Source organism: Patagioenas fasciata, chromosome 5 (genome assembly GCF_037038585.1).
Source record: "Patagioenas fasciata isolate bPatFas1 chromosome 5, bPatFas1.hap1, whole genome shotgun sequence".
NCBI lineage: Eukaryota > Metazoa > Chordata > Aves > Columbiformes > Columbidae > Patagioenas > Patagioenas fasciata.
This window is the reverse complement of record NC_092524.1, coordinates 29,978,837-30,001,242: the sequence shown is the minus strand read 5'-3', so window position 1 is coordinate 30,001,242 and position 22,406 is coordinate 29,978,837. Positions and strand designations below refer to the sequence as shown.

Genomic DNA, 22,406 nt, shown 5'->3' with positions numbered 1-22,406 from the left:
CTGGCAACTACAGGCCTGTCAGCCTGACCTCGGTGCCTGGCAGGGTGATGGAGCAGATCATCCTGAATGCAATCACACAGCACCTCCAGGATGGACCAGGGATCAGACCCAGCCAGCATGGGTTTAGGAGGGGCAGGTCCTGTCTGACCAACCTGATTTCCTTTTATGATCAGGTGACCCACCTAGTGGATGAGGGGAAAGCTGTAGATGTGATCTATCTAGACTTCAGCAAAGCCTTTGACACTGTCTCCCATAATATACTCCTTCAAAAGCTGATAGCCCATGGCTTGGACAAGTGCACTCTCTGCTGGGTTAAGAACTGGCTGGAGGGCCGGGCCCAGAGAGTGCTGGTAAATGGGGCTGCATCTAGCTGGCGGCCAGTCACTAGTGGTGTCCCCCAGGGGTCAGTGTTGGGTCCAGTCCTGTTTAACATCTTTATTGATGATTTAGATGAGGGGATTGAGACCACCATCAGCAAATTTGCTGATGACACCAAGTTGGGGGGCAGTGTCGACCTGCTGGAAGGCAGGAGGGCTCTGCAAAGAGATCTGGATAGACTGGAAAAATGGGCTGATTCCAATGGGATGAAGTTCAACAAGGCCAAGTGCCGGGTCCTGCACTTTGGCCACAACAACCCCCTTCAGCGCTACAGGCTGGGCACAGAGTGGCTGGAGAGCAGCCAGACAGAAAGGGACCTGGGGGTACTGATTGACAGCAAGCTCAACATGAGCCAACAGTGTGCCCAGGTGGCCAAGAAGGCCAATGGTATCCTGGCCTGTATCAAAAATAGTGTGGTCAGCAGGACAAGGGAAGTGATCCTTCCCCTGTACTCTGCATTGGTGAGGCCACACCTGGAGTATTGTGTTCAGTTCTGGGCCCCTCAGTTCAGGAAAGATATTGAGGTGCTGGAGCGGGTCCAGAGAAGAGCAACAAGACTGGTGAAGGGACTTGAGCACATGACCTATGGTGAGAGGCTGAGGGAGCTGGGGTTGTTCAGCCTGGAGAAGAGGAGGCTTAGAGGTGACCTCATCACTCTCTATAACTACCTGAAGGGAAGTTATAGTCAGGTGGGAACTGGTCTCTTCTCCCAGGCAGTTAGCAATAGGACAAGGGGACATGGGCTTAAACTCTGCCAGGGGAAGTTTAGGCTGGATATTAGGAAGAAGTTCTTTACGGAAAGAGTGATCAGGCATTGGAATGGCCTGCCTAGGGAGGTGGTGGACTCACCGTCCCTGGAGGTTTTTAAACTGAGATTGGACATGGCTCTTAGTGCCATGATCTAGTAAATGGGCTGAAGTTGGACCAAGGGTTGGACTTGATGATCTCTGAGGTCTTTTCCAACCTAGCCAATTCTGTGTGTGATTCTGTGTGTCTTTGTCACTACTTTCTAGTGGTGTTTTGTTGACATATCTGGCATTTTTGGGGGTTGGAGGGGCAGGAAGAGGATGTGGCTGCTTTTTGTTTAATTTCACAGTGTCTCATGATATAGTAACATGATTTTACTCATAAAGAGCTGCAAGGGTTTAGGATCCACAGTTACCTTGTCCACAGCAGGGTGACTTTTGCTGATCTGCTTTCTCCTCTCCTTTTAGTTGTGGGCCCTGCTGCATTTTATCATGCCGACGCTGTTTGATTCCCACGAAGAGTTCAATGAGTGGTTTTCTAAGGACATAGAGAGTCATGCAGAAAACAAATCCGCCATTGATGAGAGTGAGTGCAGTGTGTAGCTGCCGTAGTTTCTACATTAAAAACCTATTGCCTTTTCCAACTAGTAATGAACAAACTTTATCTCTAATTTTTTGTATGAGAAATGCAATCTAAGCAGAGGGTGCATAATAGGGTTGGAATGTTATGGATTGTTTTCCACAGTTTATGTCAGAATTTCTGACTGTAATGTAGCATGTGTGATGAATAGAAAAACACATAGTGAAAATGTTGTTTTGCTACTTGTCTCCAGTTTTCCTCCTTCACAAACACAGGAGAACAAATGGTTTAAATATTTATACATTTCTTCAGAGCACATCATCTTGAAGATCTCCTAGGGGTGTTACAAGCTGTAGATATAAAAATTATTACACAAAGCACTAAACTCCTCTTGAGCAGCAGAAGAAAAGCATAATAACTCTTTAAAAAAATTAAAATCTTCGCAGTAAATTTTAGGGCATAATTATGTAGAAAATTCTAGCTAGGTAAAATAGCTGATTTGTAACTGGAGTAGAACACAGCATTGTTGGAATGTGTCACAAAAGTAAAAGTTTCACGAGTTCTCAAATACACAGATCTTTGTTTTTACAGGGTATCGTAAAGGCTGCAGTTTTCTGACAATGTAGTATGCCCTGCTTTTGTGGTGCTATGATTTGGGGGGTGAGACTTAAAACTTTAATGATTTCTCTTCATGAATTAGCCATGTCTCATCTGAAACTTCATTCTTCACTAATAGTGAGTGATAAATTTAAGCCCATACCATTCAGCCCAGGGAAATATAGAACACATAAAATGCTTCAGAAGTTAACTCTTTGAAGCAGGTCTCTAGATTCAGAAGTTAAACAGTGTAGCTTATCACTCATTTAAAAAAAAATCAGCAGAGAAATGCCAACTCCGTGCTGTAAGAACTCATATGGCAGGAAATGGCTGAGCAGTAAGGGACCTAATTTGTGGTGGGACACCATGTAGTTTCTTTGTCTTTGATGAAGAACGTGTTCCTCCTTTCCTATTCCCTGTACTTCAGATCAGCTCTCCCGCTTGCACATGATCCTGAAACCTTTCATGTTGAGAAGAATCAAGAAGGATGTGGAAAATGAGCTGTCAGATAAGGTGAGAAAAAGTACTGTTCTGATATCAGTATTTCAACATTATTGTCACAGCTCTGTTCTCTAATCTGGTTTTTGCAAACTCATTTGTCAGGCTGCATACCTGAAATTTGGTTGCAGACTTTTCACAGACCTTTGATTTCTGGCAGCGTGTTGTAGCAGTCTCATCAGATGTGAATATAACTGGAGAACCCCTAACTAATAAACTTCTCCTGTAGGGAAAACATTTTGTTAACAGTTACAAATAAAAAATCTTTAAGCCTGATTAACAGAAATATCACTGGTTGAAGTGAAGGAGGTTAATACAGGAATGATTGGGTGATAAATATCTTCCATTTCCTTTGTGAAGGATTTGGCGTGAATTTAGAATTCTTTTTGCTTGTTTGTAAAAAGCAAGAAATGCCTCATGGCAATATCATACTCTACTGTCTTGTTAGTCTCTTAATTTCATGTGGTTCTTAACAGTACTGGAAGATCTTGTGGTCAGCATGTCTCCAGGTTTTGGGACCGCTGGCAAAGAGACATCTGCTTTGTTCTGATGTGCTCATTATTGTCAAAACTACAACTTCCCAGAGTCACTGTTGTTATGTGACGAATCTGTTATCATGGGCTCCTGACCTGTGTTTAAAACGACTCTAAATGGCTGTCATTTTAGCAGTAGGATATTAGAACTGAGGTCATATTTTAAGCTGATCAGCTGCAGATGTAACGTTTACTTAGTTGTGCTCATGTACATATAAAGGTCGGTCTCCGACATCGTTACCTAAGCTTTCAAAAAGACACTTTTTGGTTAAGTCCTTCCCAGGTTGGATCCTGAAATACAGATCTGAATGCGACTGTCTATATATGTATTTTTTTTAGAAAGTTATGTTTCCATTAAGATATGTTTCTCTCTGCTTTGTGTGTACTGATGTGGTCATCCCCCATTTCAGAGAAAGAAAAGGTAAATCTTCATTACTATTTTGCAGATCGAAATTCTTATGTACTGCCAGCAGACAAGTCGACAGAAGCTGTTGTACCAAGCTCTGAAAAACAAAATCTCTATCGATGACCTCCTGCAGTCCTCAATGGGCACTACTCAGCAAGCACAGACCACCACTAGTAGTCTCATGAATCTAGTAATGCAGTTCAGGAAGGTAAGGCTATTTTAAAAAGTAATTTTTGAAAAGTATAATCATTCATTATCACAGAGCTAAAATATGGCTTCTAGAAAACACCATATTAAAAAAGTTCTGCCGTAGGCAAGCAAAATAGCATGCAGTATAGTGTGATGATGGGGTAGAAGAGCTTTAGCCAAATGGTGCATACATCTGCTAACTGTTTTGGTTCCAAATTGGTTGTTGAAGGAAATAATTAATTTGGGAGGAATCAGCAATAGCTGCTACGTGAGTAGAAAAAGATGTGATGCAGTGTTCAGTTTTGACTAGACATTCTAAAACAGCTGTGACATACTAAGAAATATTAAAGTTTCTGTGATCAATGGTTGTAGTTCATTTGGGATGTAAATGCTTCATTGCACTAAATCAGTTCCTCCCGAGTATCTGACATGTGCTCTTTCTTATAGGTGTGCAACCACCCAGAGCTGTTTGAGCGGCAAGAAACTTGGTCTCCATTTCACATCTCCCTAAAGCCATACCAGATTTCAAAGTTCATCTACCGTCATGGACAGATCAGGGTCTTCAACCACTCACGGGACAGGCAAGCCTACTCCACTTCCTCTCCAGCTTAGCATATTTAGTATTATTACTTAGACTTATATTTAGCTTTGTAAGTGCTAATTAACTCCTTTACCTGATGTACTTAAATGACATTGACCAAGTGATACATTCCTAGTTTTCTTTCATTCATCCAGCTGCTAAGCATCTGATATCTGATCCTCTTTCTTGGTGGAATTCTGATCACCAAATATCCGTTTGATTGAATAAGAAAGTCAGGAAAAGGAGTTTATATTTTTTGCTAATGATGCGTAATAGAATTAAGCTTTAAAGGAATTCTTAAGCAAAAACCACAAACAAAACATCCACCTAACAAAAAAAAAAACCCCAACCACAAGCACCCCTGGTTTCCCTTCAGTGAGTTCTCATGTTTAAGGAGGCTACTTGTGTCTCTCCATTGTGACATGGTATATCATGAGCATCTACTAGTGCTGTGACAGCTGATAATGCTTACTGCTTGCCTTGGATGAATAGAAGCTGCCCGAATGCAGTTTGGTTTTTGTTTGGTCTTTTTTTTTTTGAGTGTGGCAATTCCTGATTAATTTTGTTTTCATACAGTTATGGGAAATACTCAGGGCAGAGATGAAAAAGCCATGTTTGAAGATAAGACTCTTCTACAGTGTAAAATACAATTCCAGAACAATGCTGTGTCTCGGTGTCAAATTAACAATAGTGCATGTGGACTGATGATGCTTTTTTCTGTGCAGTTCCAGATATCTAGAGTGCTGAAATACTTACAATGAAGAACTGAATGGTTACTCTGCATTTTCTGTTGATTGTGTGATGGAACATTATATGTGTTAACACCTTCTTAGTGATTTTGTTTGGTTTTGTCGCTTTCATTTTCAGGTGGTTACGGGTTTTACTTTCGCCATTTGCACCAGACCACATCCAGCAGTCTCTCTTCCATAGGAAGGGTAGGTTTACAGTCCTGGGAAACATGTGATGTTGTAATATTATATCTTACATATCTTATTCGTGGGGTAGGCTGAGAGGCCAGGTCAGTTATTCATCTGAGATAATCTGATTAAAACTTGTTAGAGTTCTGTTAGCATTTGTACATGTATTTCATTTGCTCAATGAGGAAAGGATGGAAGCAACTAGAAGAATTATCTGTGGATAACTTGTTATTTAGTCACTGCTTAATGCTACTGCAGTCTCTTGTTCTATTCCTCCTGTCTTGTTTTAACTTGCTTCAAGGGACTAATACTGCCTTTTTAGTCTAATGTGAATTTTTCACAGATTCAATTCAGAGAAATCCTGGATTCATTTCAGTACATTCTGTACTGTATGTTGAATTTCCAACTTGTCTTTCAAGGAAAAAGTAGACGTGAGGTGCAAGTGACTCAGGGTATAATCAGTGAACAAAGAATCTATCTAAGCTGATGATATTGACAAATACAGTTTATTATAGATGGTTGATTTTTTTTTTTTTTTTCACTGAAAGGAGGTAACTAGATTGCTCAGCTGCTGTGGTGGGAAAAACTTTGGGAGAAAACAGCAAGAAAGATACTGGCTGCATTACTGTGCTGAAATCTGTTAGCACAGACCTGTTCAGCTGTGCAAAACCCTTTTCAAGTGAGCGAACCAGATGCAGCTGCAGGAGTCTGCACTAATCTGTAACCACCTATCTTCTGTTTGTCTTGCTGTTTATCCTGGTTTCTGTTGGGTTCAGCATTCATAATAGGCTTTTTCCTGGGGACCCTTTTTGGCATACCATAAAAAGGAAAATAATTTGGGGAATTTTGTGTAGAAGTTAAAAAAGAAGAAGATATGAATGATATGGGGGATACGCAGTGCACGTGAGTGGGCCTGAAGGACCTTCTTCATTAAAAGTGGAACGACCCTCTTCTGTTCCCTACCCGTCACTGCGGTGTGCCCCATGATCCTCACCACAGCTGTTGTATCCTTATGCCCATGCTCACATTCCCTTACCAGTTCCGACATCTCCTTCCCGCTGGTTTGACTGACTGGCTGGGTGTGAGGGAGCGTGTCTGGCAGGCATCCTGAGGTGTGTGTGTTCTGGTCAGCTGCCTGGCAGATACAAGTTTGAATACACAAATGTGCTGCCTGCTGATTCTTAGCAGGCGAAATCAGTGTCCTTACTGGCCGCATGGCTTTTCTGGCCGAGAACATATTTGTCTTTCTTGAGAAATGCTCTTCTCTTGCCCAGACTGGAACATGAACTAGAACTTTTGAGTCACGCAGCAGCAATTAAGATTAAATTTTCACTATTTCTAAAAGATCTAGGTTAAATTAGGATCTCCTGTTTATTCACCTAGATTTGTCGTATGTCAGAGAGTGTGTATCTTGAACTGATGAAGTAAGTTTCTTGTTTTCAGCCATGAGTGCCTGTGAAACATGTTGGCCTAACTTCAGTATTTCTGTGACACAGGCATCAATGAAGAAAGCTGTTTTTCTTTCCTCCGGTTTATTGATGTCTCTCCAGCAGAAATGGCAAACCTCATGAATCAGGGACATTTAGCCAGGTGAGGACAACTTTTTTTTTCTTTTAGTAGTTATAGGAAAAGTACAGGTGATGTTAGAGGCATCTCTCTGTAAAACCACGTTTTCTGTGCCTCCCAATATTATAATTTGTCTATCGTTATCAAATATTATAGCCACTTCTGGAATGTTCCTCAAGGTATACAATACCATTATGCAAGACAATTTTTATGCCTCTGTCAAAAGAAGACCTCTGTTACAAAGATTGGACGTAAATACACAAGATGGTGAAAGGACAACAGAGAGTTGGTTGCTGCCATTATCAAGCACAAAATTCAGACTTTTGAAGGCCAGTTTGTTGCTATGCTTACCAATTGCACTTGAGCATATGTTTTAGCTCACTGGGAATAAGCTTGTGCTGTGATAGTTGTTCTTTAACTCTGAGCCATATTGTCTACTTTCCACATGTCCTGTTTTTAATATGAAATGGAATTCCAAGGTGTGGGATTAGGATAATGAACTTTTTCAGCATTGTGAACTGTATTATGGAAAGGGAGGAGATCTGTACTCTGCAAAGGACAGTATTCTGATGGAAGTTAGTGACTGTAAGAAATTTGAGATTAAAAGCAAGTCTTTATAAATAAATAAAGGTGTTTTGCCTAGGGCTTTATAATTTTTTTGTTGTTGTTGTGGTTATTTTGGACTACTGTTTCTTTTCTGTATTTCAGTAATGTAATACAAATTTCTTTTAATCTGTCTGAATGGTCCTTTATGATAAATTCTGCATTTATTATGCAAGTTGTTATGAATGATTTATATATGGAGCAATTTACAAGGAAGTCAGAGTGCAATTCTAAGTAGTAGTGGCTGACTTGAGCTAGACCTTTTTAAATGGAGTGCTTCAAAGTCTGTTCTGATTTAATAATTTAGGTTCAGTTAAGCAACCTTCGAAAAAAATGAAAATAAGAGTAAATATAATTGGAAGATGTCTAGCAAAAATCATTTCCTTTAAGTTGGGATGCTATAAGCCTGAAATTCTGAAAAAAAAAATCTGTCAAATAAGAGTTATGTTGTAAATATACTCAAGTCTTTCTTTCACAAAGAGTCAATGAATGTGTCTGCTGTGTTTTGTTTCAGATGGTTAGCTCTTTTCCTGTCTCTGAAAGCATCCTACAGGCTCCATCACATGCGCTCCTGGGTGGAGACAGAAGGGGAGAAACAGCAGGTGTCACATTGTCTGAGGAGCAGGGATTTCTTGCTTGATGTGAATTTCCCACTGTCTTTCCCGAACTTGCACAGCTGCACTTTGCTGCAGGTAAGCCACATTTCTGTGATGTGGACACAGCAGCAAATCCTTGTGAATAAGAAATTATGAAAACTTTTTTATCCTCATGAAACACAGGAAAACAAACTTGGAAACAGGATTACTTTCTTACCTGCTTTATTAGGCGTGGTTAACATCAGCGTGCTGAACAGAAAAATAGTTTGGCTGCTATCTTCTTCCCATGTGATAATACATTTCAAAATTTGGTGTAAAAAATAGATCCGTTTAATTAGAAGTCTTAAAAAATATTACTGGAGCAGCAGAACTAGACTCGTGATTTGTTAAGGATAGATTCACATGTAAGCTTCAGAGTTTTGTAATGTTTTTCTACATGTAAGATACTTGTTTTCTGACTTGTCAATACTGTCTTTCTACTCTGAAATTTGCTTTGGCTGCTGTCTCGGTAGGCTCTAAACATGTTCATCTTACAGTGTAATGCAAGACCATTTTCTCTAAATTTTTACCTGGGATGTTTTTGTTTTTGGAACATTTTGTCTTTTTATGACTAAATTGCTGTTGATTTCCTGAGTTAGGTTATAGCTCCCTTGATTTGTTTCACTGGGAAATAAGTTCACAAAAGCATTAGCATCGTCAGGAAGGCATCTAGGGCACTTAGCAGATATGCAGTAAAAAATGTTTTCTGAAACAGTGAGATCATGCCAAATTTCTCTAGGGAATATTGCTTCTGTTCATGAGTCTGGAAGGGGAAAGAAGATAGCCAGAATTCAATTGAATAGCGTGTAGAGGAAGTTGAAACTGAAGACGCATAAGCAGTAGGAAACCAACCTTGGGCTTGGTGTCATGTTTTGCCACGTTAACAGCAAAGCCAACAAAATGAGTCCTCCTAGTTATCAAACAAAGAGCAAGCCAACTGAGCGTGTATGCCAGTTAACTCCGGCTGTGCTGGTGTTTAAATATTCTGTGTTTCCATATCTAGCTTGCTAAAATGTCTATACTAAATGGATTTGTTTTCAGTTTGCTTTTTTGAGATACATGCAGCCATTTGTATACTGACTGTATAATGCTTATCTCTGAAACTGTGCTGTAGCTCTGTCCTCTAATCGGTATGGTTAAGGAAAACTTGAACAGTGTCATAACAGTGTCATAAACTAGTTATATTTTCTCAAAGAACAGAAGCTGAGTTCACATGGTAAATATTACATATGAGATGTGGAATATGCACATGTAGGTTTTAATATTAACAACTAAATGTAAAGCATTTGGATAGGCTGTAGGCCCACCTATACCACAGCTTTGCAAGACCTAAACATATAATTTGGTTTCTCCAAATAATTTCTGTTGTTTGAGGAAGTCATTACTTGTGTCTCAGAGATCTTGGTGCTGTGACTCAGTGTCTGGAGACACAGAGTCACAGCCAGCTGAGGAGCACAGTTCAGCGGAGTGTGCAATATAGTGCATTTGTGATAACCAACTTAGCCCTACAGTTGTGACAGGTTCTTCAGATCTGTTTTCTAACCTGCATGTTAGGCAAATTACCACCTGAAGTCACTTTAAAATAAGCTGTGCTTGCAGAATGTTGTTTGCACAGCTTGCACCCTTTTTTTTTTTAAGATGTTTTATATGTAAAATCAAAGGGAGAGTTGAAAGACAAACCCCTTTATATGCCTGTCTTTTAGCAGCATGCATCATGGTGAGTGAAAATGAACTCACTGGTTGTTTTTTTTTTATCTTAGCACCAAACTTGAGAAACTTTCAGTGTAGAATTCCCCAAGGCTTTCTCTAGGGCTCTGTAAGATAGTAACGTGTTAGGAGTGAGGAGGGGGAGAAACAGAGGAAAAAGGAAATGGTATAAATCTGGAATGGCTTTTCATAACTGCACAGATCAGCATTTCTGATACAAGAGACAAACTATGAAAATAAGTCAGTAGACAAAAAACACATTTATTTTTAATGGATCTTTCTGAAATTGAGGTAACGTCTATCTGAAGATAATATGGGTTTCTTCATGTAAACACAGAATTCCCTTGTAGTGAAGTCTCTTCATTCTCCTTACTCAGCACCTCCACAACATGTGTATTAATCTGTATACATTGATTGAAATTAATATAAAGTTTGATCTGTTGAGATGAATCCTTGTCTTCTTTGCTTTCCAAATTTAATTTTCTTTCTATAAAAAAAGTAGGAGTTTTAGTGAGCTTAAAATCCTGGTAGCAATCACCCACATTTATGTGCTGCTCTGTTTGCAATAGAGGAAAATCTTTTTCAACACCTACTTTGGATTGCACGCTTGCAACAGAAGTGTACGCTCTTGTTTTTTAACAATCTTCCTGTTCAGTTCTCGGCTTTGTACTGAGGTATACGAACCATTTCAGAGCCATGGCTGTGGTCAGCTCTGTAACCTTACCCACTCTTTTCCGTGTATGTGGGTGATGGGACGCTGCTTTCCACTGTCCCTGTTGTATCTGGTGTCTGCCCTCTTCGTGAATACTTAATAGCTGAGTGTGTCAGGGAATTCTGAGGGGATGTTTCTTCTGTGACCTGCTTAGAATTTCTACACAGGAAGCATGGCACTGAAAACCAGATTAATGCCCACATACAAGACATACTTCTAATACTGTGTGTATTACAAAAATAGTATTTTTCTCTTGTTTTGAACACCACCTTGGAAGTTTCCTTTTGTGTTTCATCCTGGGTACTCGTAATTGGACTCAAGCCATCTTAAATGGTTCTTCGATATTGGCATCCAAAAGATAATTAATTAACAGACTTGCATAGGTTTGGAATTACAATTTGGTGGCTTCCTCTCTATCCATTTCTTGTACTCTCCAGGAAATAAAGCAAACCCCTCCAACGACCAGGCCACGATCAGTATGCCAGTGCTTGCTGTCATAGAACTGACTGGAAACCTCTTGTGACTGATTCCTCATCGTAAAACCAGCTGCACCCCCAGTGTCTGGGCCAGGGGTGGGGAAGGTAGATTCTGAGCTCCAGCAGTGGTTCTGAGTCCCTCTGGCAGCCCACTGTTACCCACAGGAGTCACTCTTCCTCTCTGACCCTCGCCGACAGCCACTGAATCCTGTCTCTGCTGATGTGGGCCTGCACTGGGACATCCCTGCATGAGCCAACCACAGAAAACTTCCTATTTTTGTGTCTGTTGAGTTTATCCTCTAATTAGATGTGTAGCTATTATAAATAACTTTATGGAGGGTTGTGACAGGTGATAAAACTAGCACAAAAGTGGCACAACTGTGTCACAGGAAGGGACTCCCTCTTTTCAGCAGCAGTGCTGGTGCTTTGTGCCACTGTGCCTGGCCCTCAGATGAGTGAGCTGGCGTTCACACCCGTTGTAGGCAGCCGTGTCCTCCCAGCCTTGCACTGCCCGCTCTGCTGCTTCAGCACATGGCCTGTTTTACCAGGTGGTGGAACAGATCACAAAACTCACTTGGACTGGAGGGTTTGTTTTGATCTGGATCAGCATCTTAAAGAGTGCAGACAGCCAGGCCAACCAGAAGGGGCTCTGTGGCGACAGGAGTGAACACGTGAAGCAGTGGTTGCTTAAGCTAGTGTTACTGGTAAAGAATTGCCAGCTGAGTAAGAGTCTGATTTTGGAATCACTTCACATTATCCACTGTGGCCCAAGCTTTGACCTGTGCTTTTTAGCCCTGCTGAGTGTCAATAAAAGGTTATTGTCGGCTCTTTCTGCTTTACCTTTTACATAGAGGAGCAGATGTTCCGTCAGAAAGTATGAACTTTCTTCTTGCCAGCTCCAGACCACAAGTCACACTGGTAGCAGCTGAAACACCCACTTACATGCTAGGATTGACTTGTATTTCTTAGGTGATGCTTGCATGTGTGTACAGTAAGACTATTTTTCTCCCTTGTCAGCAGGTTCCAAATTATATGTGCTAACCATCTGCGTCTTGCCCAGTGCATCTACATCTGGAAATAGAAAGGGCCCAGAATGCATGATCCATAACAGACTACTACTGGGGATAGTTACTTGCATTTTTGACATATGTAGAATTGCATATATCCAGTGTATGACATGATACATAAGGTGTATACAAGGTCTGATGTTTAGAACTTCAAATACTGGGCTTTTAGAAAATTGGGAGGCTATATAAAATAAAGGTAGCATGCAGTTGATTTTGATGCATTAGTAACTGGGGCAGAACAATGCCAAAGCTTTAGACACTGTTTACGTTTAAGTGAACTGCTAGAATTGTCAGGAAGACACACCTTGGGATTCTATGGCAGTGAGAGGTATACCTCTTAAAGTTTTTTTGTTACTTTCCTATAATATGCAGAATAATGCCTAGGTACTATAGGAAACAATTTTACATAGCAGTATATAATCATTGGTCGCTATGAATATAGAAGAATCAGAATAAAAACTAAGTAGCAAAATTGACTTAGTATATAAGGATATAGGCAGTTTATTGCCTTGTGTGATGCAGATATTTACAATAAAAAGGAAATATAATAACTGATGCAAGCAAAGAAAATTTAGTTTTATTTTTCAGTGTAAAGTTGAGCATGTCCAAAGAGCTCTCTCTCTTTTTTTCTTTTTTTTTTTCTTTTTTTTAAACTGCAGTGTAGTCTCAGTGCTCCCACTTTTGAGTCATCAAATTTTTCTGTATCAAAAGGACATTGGTACACTTGTGGCAAGTGCCAAGTTTTACACGTGGGTGTGTGTGTTCGTGTGTGTGACTAACCACGCTAGCACCTTGAAAGTCTTCAGGATAAAATTCAGAGGCATTTTCCACAGGAAATGAAGGAAAGGTTGGAAAGATGAAAATCCAAATATACCAGTTCAGTCTCATTTAGAGTCTTTTTTTTTTTATTTTCTGTCAAATTTCATCCTACCTTCAGAATACATAAAGGAGTAGCTGCAAAACAGCTCGAGGATAAGACCTACTAGAAAATTACTGTACTTCCTTCATTATAAAAGCTAAGGTCAAAAGGTTCAAAGAAGGAAAAACTTGTTTCTGGTTCCAGCAGAACATAAAGACAAGTATTGATACAAGCTATTCTGATTTCAGCCATTTCGGGATTTGAATGTTCTGATAATTACACAAAGATCTTCTGCGTTGTCACTGCAGAAGATGCGTAGTTTCCTTTTTCAAAGATAAATACTTGGTGAATGTCCTTTGTCTGTCTTGTGGGTGGTTAAAAGATTTAAGAGGAGTTCTTTAAAGACATAGTAACTTCTCAATTTTAATGTTGTTTTCAGAACCTTGTGTTCAGTAGCCACTGTAAGGCAGTTACTGGCTATTCAGATCATGTCATCCATCGAAGGAGATCAGCTACCTCATGTGTCCGGTGCTGTCAGGTGACTGAGCTGCCGTCCTTCCTGTGCATAGCCAGTCCACGGGTAAGTCCAAGTTAAGTTGTAAATTACATACTTTCTATTGTGTTTTAAATCTTGTTAGAATTGTGTCTTAGGAACAGGATGATCTATTACTTTCTTTTGGTTGGGTAAAACTGTTGTGAGGATATCCTTTTGCTACCGTATTCAATCGTGGTTTTTTTCATAGGGGAAGTGACTGTAATGTGTACTGAAGGGAAAAGGAAAGTTCTAAGATGCACCCAAGAAGAGTTGTTCAGAGATAGGTAGATTTCACTTTCTCTCCTAATACCAAAAGCAGTAAAATTTCAGAAGAGATTGTCAAGTAGTTTATTCCCCAGTAATCTAAGGGTGACGTGTAGGTATGATATGAAAAGAATGGGGTGATTGTTTGGGCAACTCTGATGACAAAAGGGGGCTGAGGAGCAATGCTTTCTTCAAAAGAATGTTCGTCTTCTCTCATTGCCTCAGCTATGCTCCAAAAAGGAAACACTAAATTGCAATATATAAGGATACTCAAGTTGGTGTTTTCTAAATCTTTTGGATATTAAGAGGCACTGCTTGGGATTGTCCATCATCTAGTAACTGAAGTTTGAAATTACTGTAGCTGAAGGTTCCTGGGCTGACACAAGAGACCTTCGTAAGTCTGTGGCTATTGTATTCCACGTTGCTGGATCTTGACAAAGCTGCACAAAATGTACTTTTATTACCAGACCATCGAGATGTTGCAGTCTTTAGTCACTGCTGATGTTATTGCTGTAGGCTTGATCAAATGGAGCCACACGTGCAATCATAGATTTGCATCTGGAGAAGGGTGGCTGGCAAGTGGGACTTTCTGCTTATTACCTACCTGCTGCTGCTTGAGCTGAATCCCTCTGTGCCTGCAGCTCTAGGGGCCAAAAATCCAACCAAGCTTCTCCAAGCCACATATCACCTCCAAGTCACAATGTATTACCTGGTTCAAGAACAAGCAGCTACTTGGAGAGTAGATTGTGAAAAACACTCCTCCTTCAGATTCCTTTGATTTGTCACTCTTTGCATTATCGATGAAGAATATATTGAGTACTTTCCCACATCAGGAAAGGAGGAGAGGGGCTTAGAAGGCTACTTATGCAGGGGAAGGGAAAGGCAAGATTTTATCTGACATTTATGCTAGTGAATAAAAGTTACTTGGTTTCGCTTGGCTGGTGTATAAAAGTGATTAAGTGGAGGCACGGCTTTTTGCTTCTAGGAATACAAAGACTTAATTTTACGCTTGTTAGAAACTTTTGGCAGGAGTGTAAAAGACCTGAAACAGCAGAAAGAGCACATATGTTCTCAGAAACTATAGCCTTCTGTTGTTGTTTGACCTGTGATGAATTTTGGAAGTTAATGGAGCGAATGATAGAAATAGGAGTGTATGTTTATGTAGCAGCAATGGATCGGCGAGGGGGGTTAGTGTTGTAGTTTTCTTTCTATGCACGCCGTTTTCTTGAGTACAGATAGGTCTCAGTCACAAAAAAGTGGCTTGGAGGATGGATCCTGTATTCTCATTAAGAAACTGATTAATTCAGTCTAGTGTAATATTGTTTGGTTTAGTTTCAATAGACCCCAGTGTGTCAGAGGTATTGAGCTGAGAAGTGGTTTCGGGCATCTCATAACGTCTGAAGGGTTGACTTTGCGTTGAGATAAATGCAGGAAGATCTTTAACAGTTTACCTTAACTAAACTAAGTTACTGAATTTAAAGTGGCAATGCATTCATATATCCCTATTACAATATTTTTTGGCGTATTTCTGAACTATGACTGTTACATTCGATCAGTTTGACAACTGTGTTGACATAGGAGGATTTAGTTCGAAGGACTGTACTACCTTTTCTTACTAATAAAACCACAAAAAGAAACACGGAAAAAAAAATTAAAATGGCATCATGACAAAAAGGAGAGAGGGGGATCACGAACAAGCTTGAATGGAAGATTTTTTTAATCTGTTTCAGAAATGTGTTGTTTTTTCTTGTATGGCCATGTACAAGATGCAGAGCTTTACACTAGAAGTACATTTCAAAAGGTATGGAGCTGACAGTCAAGATAGTCTCATGTCCTCAGGTGTCAGCGAGTGTTACACAGACTACATGGGAAAATCAGTTCTTGTTAATGTAGAAATTGAAGGTGAGGCACACACAGCGTTCGTTTGAAGATTGTATCCTATTAGCTCTTCTTTTGGGTGAGGTATTACTGAAATGTAGTAGCTTGTAGATTTTTATGATGTGACTTCGTTTTTCTTTTAAAAATCCTAGTATATGAATTTCCATATTGATTTCAGTAGATAAGCCATGTTTCTGTGTCAGAAATTATTTTGCGTGGTTTCGTGTACAGTGGCTATCTTTCCTAGGTGTCCTGGCAATAAATAGGAAAAGTTGTCTGTACTTGGAAAGAGCATTTGTTCCAGTCTGTCCAGTGTAGAAATATGAACTGAAATGTGATGGTTAATAGCGTCCCTTAAAAAACCTGAGTCTGTACCATCATTTGTGGTGTACCTCAGTGCTGGAGTAACAAGACTTGCTTGTGTTTTGAATTGGGAGGTTTTGTCCTCTCCCACAAAAGTCAGTCCTGTGTTTTGACCGCAGATGGCGGTACAAGACCTGCACCAACCTTAACAGTGTTTTTTAAGTAGTAGAAATGTGTACAAAGTCTTAACACAGTCCCTTTTACTTTGCAACCTTTCATCATGGGAAGGGTTGTCAGGCATTGGAACAGGCTGCCCAGAGAAGTGGTGGAGTCACCAGCCCTAACATTCTGTGATTCTGTGATCCCTGGAGGTGTTTAAAAGGCATTTAGACAAAGTTCTTAGGGACATGGTTTAGTGCCAGAGTTAAGTTATGGTTGAACTCAGTGATCCTGAGGGTCTCTTCCAACCAAAATGATTCTGTGATTCTATGTGGCTTTGTGTATAGGCTGGTAAACCAGTCTGGTTTAAAAATAGCTCTTGGCATATTGCAAAACAATGGCTTTACTGTTATTGCTAAGGGTTTGTATGTTCTTTTTCTTCATTTTGATATGTACTATAATTGTGCTCGTGAATCTGTTTAAACAATAGTTTGGCCCGTGCAAAGAGAAGTCTCAGTTTGTGAGATGAATTTATTCCTATGAAGAGCTCCTGTAAAACAGGAGCGGACCACAGGCTCCCACCCAGGTGGTCTTGCTTAATACCTGTTACTTTGAGTTAGGTGATAACTGTTCAGAGGAGCAGCCAGCATTTAAGGTATCAGGCAGCCTGTCCTGAGGTACAGGTTGCTCCTCTCACATTACAGTTCTAAAATGCAACATTTAAAATTGTTGCTGTTTAAACTATTTTACTGCTTATCATTTAGTTAAGCCATTAAAATATTTTAATTTGCATGATATATTGCTATGTATATTGTTCTCAATACATAGCAGTTAATTATGTCATGCTAGAGTAAGGTGTAACAAAAGCTTAAAACCTCTTCAAATACATAGAAGCTTTTCATCTGCAATACAAAAATAATTAGTTTACTGTGTTTAATGTTTCAATTGTCCAGTTATCACACTAATTCCCACCCCTACTCAATTCTGCAGAAACTCCACTGCTTACTGTTCACTACTAAACCCTATAGACTCCTGCACTTTTTCCTATGCAGCTCTGCCTCTTTTTAAAAATGTGAAATCTTTTACAAGTTTGATTTCTTCTGTGTTCATTTTTATTTGTTACATTGCTTTCTGTAGTCCCATAGGTAATGTCATTTTGCACAGTGTTGGGATTCATTACAATGTTTTTAACTTGTGTGGATTTACGTGGATGATTTTTTTTTTATTATACTTCTGAAATAAAAGCGACAATTTCTAGATCAATGGTATATTTGCTATATATATGCTATATTTGCTATATATGATATATTGGTGAAGAAACCTATAAAACATTGCAAATTTATACCTTTTCTTTGTTATAAGCCCATACTATAAGGTTAATTGTTTAATATTAAATTTTAGTTTCATTTTTAAGCGAGTTTACAACAAGTTACTAAGCCTCCAGATAGTATGTGAAAGTTTTCTTCTAGCTTTCCTTTGTAATTTTGGTTATAAATAGCTTTTGGAAACACCCCAGAATGTTGACCCAGAGCAGACTTACATTCGGAAAAGAAAGGAAGAGGTGTGCAGTCTGCATTTTATTGGAAAAAAATTTGTGCTAAATAGTGAACTGATGTGTGTTTGTGTTAAACTGTTGTAGTTGCTGTGCTTGCTTTGCATCATATAGTTTCACTCTCAGTGAAGTATCTAAAGAAAAACCCAGCAGAGTGGGTTGTCCTGGTACGCACCATGGCTCAGTTAATGCTTTTGGGTTTTATTACTTCAGTATGTTGAAGTTGTCCCATACCCTGTAAGGGAGAGATAAGAGAAAGCGATAGGTGGTATGACGGACAGCCATGGCTGCTGCAATGAACTCTGCTGGAGGCCTGTGCAGACACTGGGCACACAGTGATTTGGCCAATGTGGACTTTCCACTCTGCACAGATTTGGGGGCATGGGGCAGAGCAGGGGGAGTTAAAGTGATGGATCCCTTCCAGAATAGCTCACATGGCATGAGATCAGAGTTCCTGTGTTTCTGCCTGTATTATATGTACTGAAACAGGTCATAGGGCAAGGAATTCATGGTGTGGCCAGAAGAAAAAAATCATCCTGTGCTCACTTGCACTATTTCTGTGGCTCACTTCTGTTCAAATCAGCTGTCAAGCCCAAGAAACGTACTGTTCCAAAACAGGACTGTTTTCCTGTTCATTTTTTTCCTTTTTAATTTTTGTGTCTCCCTAATTTCAAATTACACATGAATTTCTGTTAAATGCGATGTGCAAATCTCATCTCTGCTAGGGAGGTACTTCATTGTGAACTGAAAAAATAAAAAAATTTTTTAAAGAAATCTAGGTAAAATGAGCAGTGCAGCAAGGATATTATTCTTTTACTCTCAACCTTGCTATTAGTTGTGTAGCAGTTGGCACAAGGCATTGCTTATCAAAATGTGCATAATCTGTGTCTGGTTGTTCACAGGGTGTTTTTTGTGGTGTGGGGAGATGTTGCATCTTTGCTTATTTTAAGCCCTGCCTAAGATTGTTTTCTGTTTGCAAATGTCAGAAATGATTTGACTTTTAAATTTTGATCCTATGGGGAGGTACCTGAAGTGTGGGTAAGGGAAATTCTGAACAAGACTATTGATTGTTATTTTACTTGTAGGTAACAGCTGTGCCACTGGAGTTCTACTGCAATGACCGGAGCGCAGAATACGAGCGCAGGGCACTGAAGGAAGGAGGGAGTCTGGAAGCAAAGCAGTGTGTGCTCCATGGAGCCCCGGAACTTGCAGCTGCCTGGCTGAAGCAAAGCTCCCAGTTCTTCCCAGGGCATCCAGGAGGGCTGTTAGGGATCAGGCCTCAGAACGGCTGGTCTTTCATCAGGATACCAGGTAGGTTTGGAGGTTGTCATGGAACAGAGATGGCATAAGTAAGGATACTTGCTCTTTGGTGGTAATTAAGCTTGGTTGTGGGCTTTCCAAGGGGATGGGGATGGGTGTGTGTTTGATTTTCCTTCCAAGTGAAAGTTAACCCTGTTATCTTAAAACATGCTGTGATTTCACATCCTCTGTCTGAAATAAAGCTGTCAGTGGATGCCGAATAAGACTAATATAGATTTTTCTAATGCTTACAAACCTCTCTTAGCATGTCAGCCCTCAAAATGACTGTAAAGAGATGGATTTGCTTATTAAAGCACAGTCTAGTCTCACAACCAAATACTATTTCGAGATTGGAGATAGGAAGATTGCAGGAAAAATAGCAGTCAGACCCTGCCTCCTAGTGTGTTGAAAGACCTTCATATTGACATAAAAGATTTTTTGTTCATCTTCCTAGTGAAAGGAAAAACATTACATTTAGCAGTCTGCCATGAGAAGGGTGGGTTTGTGGACCAGGTTCAGAGGAGATTGGCCTGGAAAACAAGGCATGAGGGATTTACTGAGTTCCAGTTGGAATAAAGACTTGTTCGTATTTCCTGGTAAAGCGGGAAGGCAGTACCAGTGTACTAGTAAAATAAATGTACTTGATTTTTTCCTAGACTTAGACTAAAGTTATCCAAGATCTGCTAGAATTTGATTGCCAATTTGCAGTGACTTTACTGGGCCAGGCACACTCTAGCTGTCAGAAGATGGTCCTGAGCAGTGAACAGAGTTCTGCAGAAAGTACTAGAGATCTGAGAGATAGCCAAAAGGAAAAACAGCTTACACTGCCAGATGCTAACTTATTCCCAGACCCTTTTGGGTCAAGGATGTTTGGCAGGGGAAGTTAGTCAGTAAAAGGAAAATGGCCTTTTGCTTGCTACAGTCCGGTTTAAGAGTTCCTCATAAGTACTTGGAGTCATTTGAAGCACATGCACGTTTGTACCTATGTAACGGAGGAAATATTTTTTGTGAGCTTGCACTAGATTAATGTTCAGTGACAGATGGTGATTTTTGTAGATTCTTCAGGCATTCATTGAATTGTTTATTAATTATTTGGAAACAGAAAATGAATCGCTGTAGCAGAAAGGAGGGAAACAGTGAAGGGATAAATGAAGGTAGAAGGCATGGGCAGAGAAATGAAGTAGTTGATGTAGAACAGGGAGAGGTCTGCATTCTCTTGAAAATACTTCCATTTTAAGCTGATGACTTTGTCATCAACAAAAATTTGTAGAGGAGTAAAGATGAGGTACAAGAAGCTTACAGGAGCGAGTGAATAGGTGTAAGGTTAGGCAAATTGTTGTCAAAGTACAACAAAGAATTTGCTTGAGAAGGTGATTGGGATGAGTGCAGGGCGTTACGTAAAGCTGGCTTAATTCAGGAGGCGTTGGAGCTAAAAGGGCATTAAAGCAAGAATAGTTTCATACATGTGTGTTTTAATTAGGCAGAAAGTAGCAGTCTAACCTGAACTTGTTCTAAGAGGCAAGGGCATGTACCACAACAGGCCAGCTGTGTTCATACATGCAGGAGCAGGTATGGGGCGTTGCAGAAAGTGACTGACATGCTAAAGGAGCCATTTGCAAGGCTGAAGTTTAGCAAGTGTCGAATGGAACAAACAGTAGGTGTGAAGGTTTGCAGTAAATAGGTGATGAGAAGAAAAGGGGATCCCTCTCCCTCCTCACCCTGGTCTGTCCTTTCCCAGACTCGGTGTTCCCAGTGCCCTGGCAGTAGGCTCAGCTGCGATCACTGTGGGAATCTCTTGAGGCTTTTCCTGTTCTTTGAAAGAAAAATGGTCCTGGATTAAATGGCAGGAAGTGTCTGAGTCCTTTCAGCATCGATAAAAAGCACCGGCCTCGCTGGCTGTTTACTGTGAGAGCCAGCTAGCTCCTCACTGACCCCGTTGTGCCGTGCAGACTGTCGGGAGGGGAACCAGGGGTGTCAACTTGAACCCACACTTTATCTCTCTTTCCTCTGCTTTTTGCATGTCCAGAGGCACTTTTTCTCATTCTCCAGAGAGCGGTGAGCCCAGCTACCATCATCAGGCAGAGCTCCTGACTGGGGTTATTTTGAGTCATGATTATTTGCAACTGTTCTTCCCAGGCCGTAGGATCCCACTTTATCCCCTGTAGATAACTTATGTCCATATGCCTGCATGGCCGGAGGCAGGGACTTTTTTTTTTCAGACTGAAATCCATAAGCCATACAATATGATTTTGCAGATACATTATATTTGGTCTGGTTCTTTTTTCTTGTTTACTTCGTACAGTGCTGAAGAACCCAAAAATTGCATCCTAAGAGGAATTTTTTGACTTGCAGTTGAGGACTGTTATCCCCTGATTGGCTTTTAAAAAGTTACTTTGATACTATCGAGAAAAAATCCGAAGATATTGTCATTGGAACTTTTCATCAATCATTAAAAATACAAAATGTACATATTTTGGAAATCCAAGTTTAAAATAAGCGAACTGCCTTTTTCTGCTCTCAAGGTAAAACAGACTGAGCAACGGAAGTGAGAGAAACCAGAGGTGGAAGACTTTGTTTCTTCTCTTTTGAATAATTGTGATGTTTTTTGAAGGTGGCATGGATAGGGAACTGCATTTTCTGTTACCGCTTTCCAGAATTAGTCCTTTGAAGCACTAGGTGGCAGACTTCAAGCGTGCAAACATATATTTGATCTTGGAAGACACAATGATATCAAGATAGCATGCTTGAAGATGCCAGGTTAAAGTCGAATAGCTTTCTCTTCCAGAGATGATAGGTCTTTTTTTGCTAGTTCTGTTTTTCTTTCCTAAAAAAACCCAACTTTCTCAGCAGTGCAGTCTGTTCTGATGCTGAGATACTGGACAAATTAACAAGTTGCTAAGTTTTCAGGCAACTTTTTCTTGTTCTCATTTCTCAATTTCATTTCTCAGGACCATCTGCAAATAAGTTCTTTACTTGTAATTTGCATTCTGTTGCTATTTTAAAGTAGTAGCTTACACAATGGTGACCTAAGGAACCAGCAGCAAAGGATGCACATCATTTCCCGTTACCAAAACTTAATTCTACCTATTCATGCCTGTATGAGAAAAACAGTAGCATTTTGCTTTTGGAAACTTTCTATTTGTAGAATCTTTTTGGTTGGAAAAGACCTTTAAGGTCATCAAATCCAACCATTGACCTAGAGGACTGCCAAGTCTACCTCTAAACCACATCCCTGAGAACCTCATGTACACGTCTTAAACACCTCCAGGGATGGTGACTCCACCACTCCCCTGGGCAGCCTGTTCCAATGCCTGACAACACTTCCCATGAACAAATTTTTCCCTAATATCCAATCTAAACCTGCCCT

The 22,406-nt window shown here is 40.1% G+C and overlaps 1 protein-coding gene across 2 annotated transcripts in view; it reads left to right on the top strand.

Moving 5' to 3' along the window:
- Positions 1-22,406, top strand: part of INO80 (INO80 complex ATPase subunit) — a 74,566-nt gene that overhangs the window by 30,623 nt on the left and 21,537 nt on the right. For both annotated transcript variants that reach the window (XM_071809172.1, XM_065839572.2), the window contains exons 18-26: positions 1,593-1,710; positions 2,729-2,814; positions 3,779-3,946; positions 4,375-4,508; positions 5,375-5,442; positions 6,921-7,014; positions 8,108-8,285; positions 13,489-13,629; positions 18,826-19,051. In XM_071809172.1, coding sequence (XP_071665273.1) covers positions 1,593-1,710; positions 2,729-2,814; positions 3,779-3,946; positions 4,375-4,508; positions 5,375-5,442; positions 6,921-7,014; positions 8,108-8,285; positions 13,489-13,629; positions 18,826-19,051 — 1,213 coding nt within the window. The remainder of the gene's footprint in view (positions 1-1,592; positions 1,711-2,728; positions 2,815-3,778; positions 3,947-4,374; positions 4,509-5,374; positions 5,443-6,920; positions 7,015-8,107; positions 8,286-13,488; positions 13,630-18,825; positions 19,052-22,406) is intronic.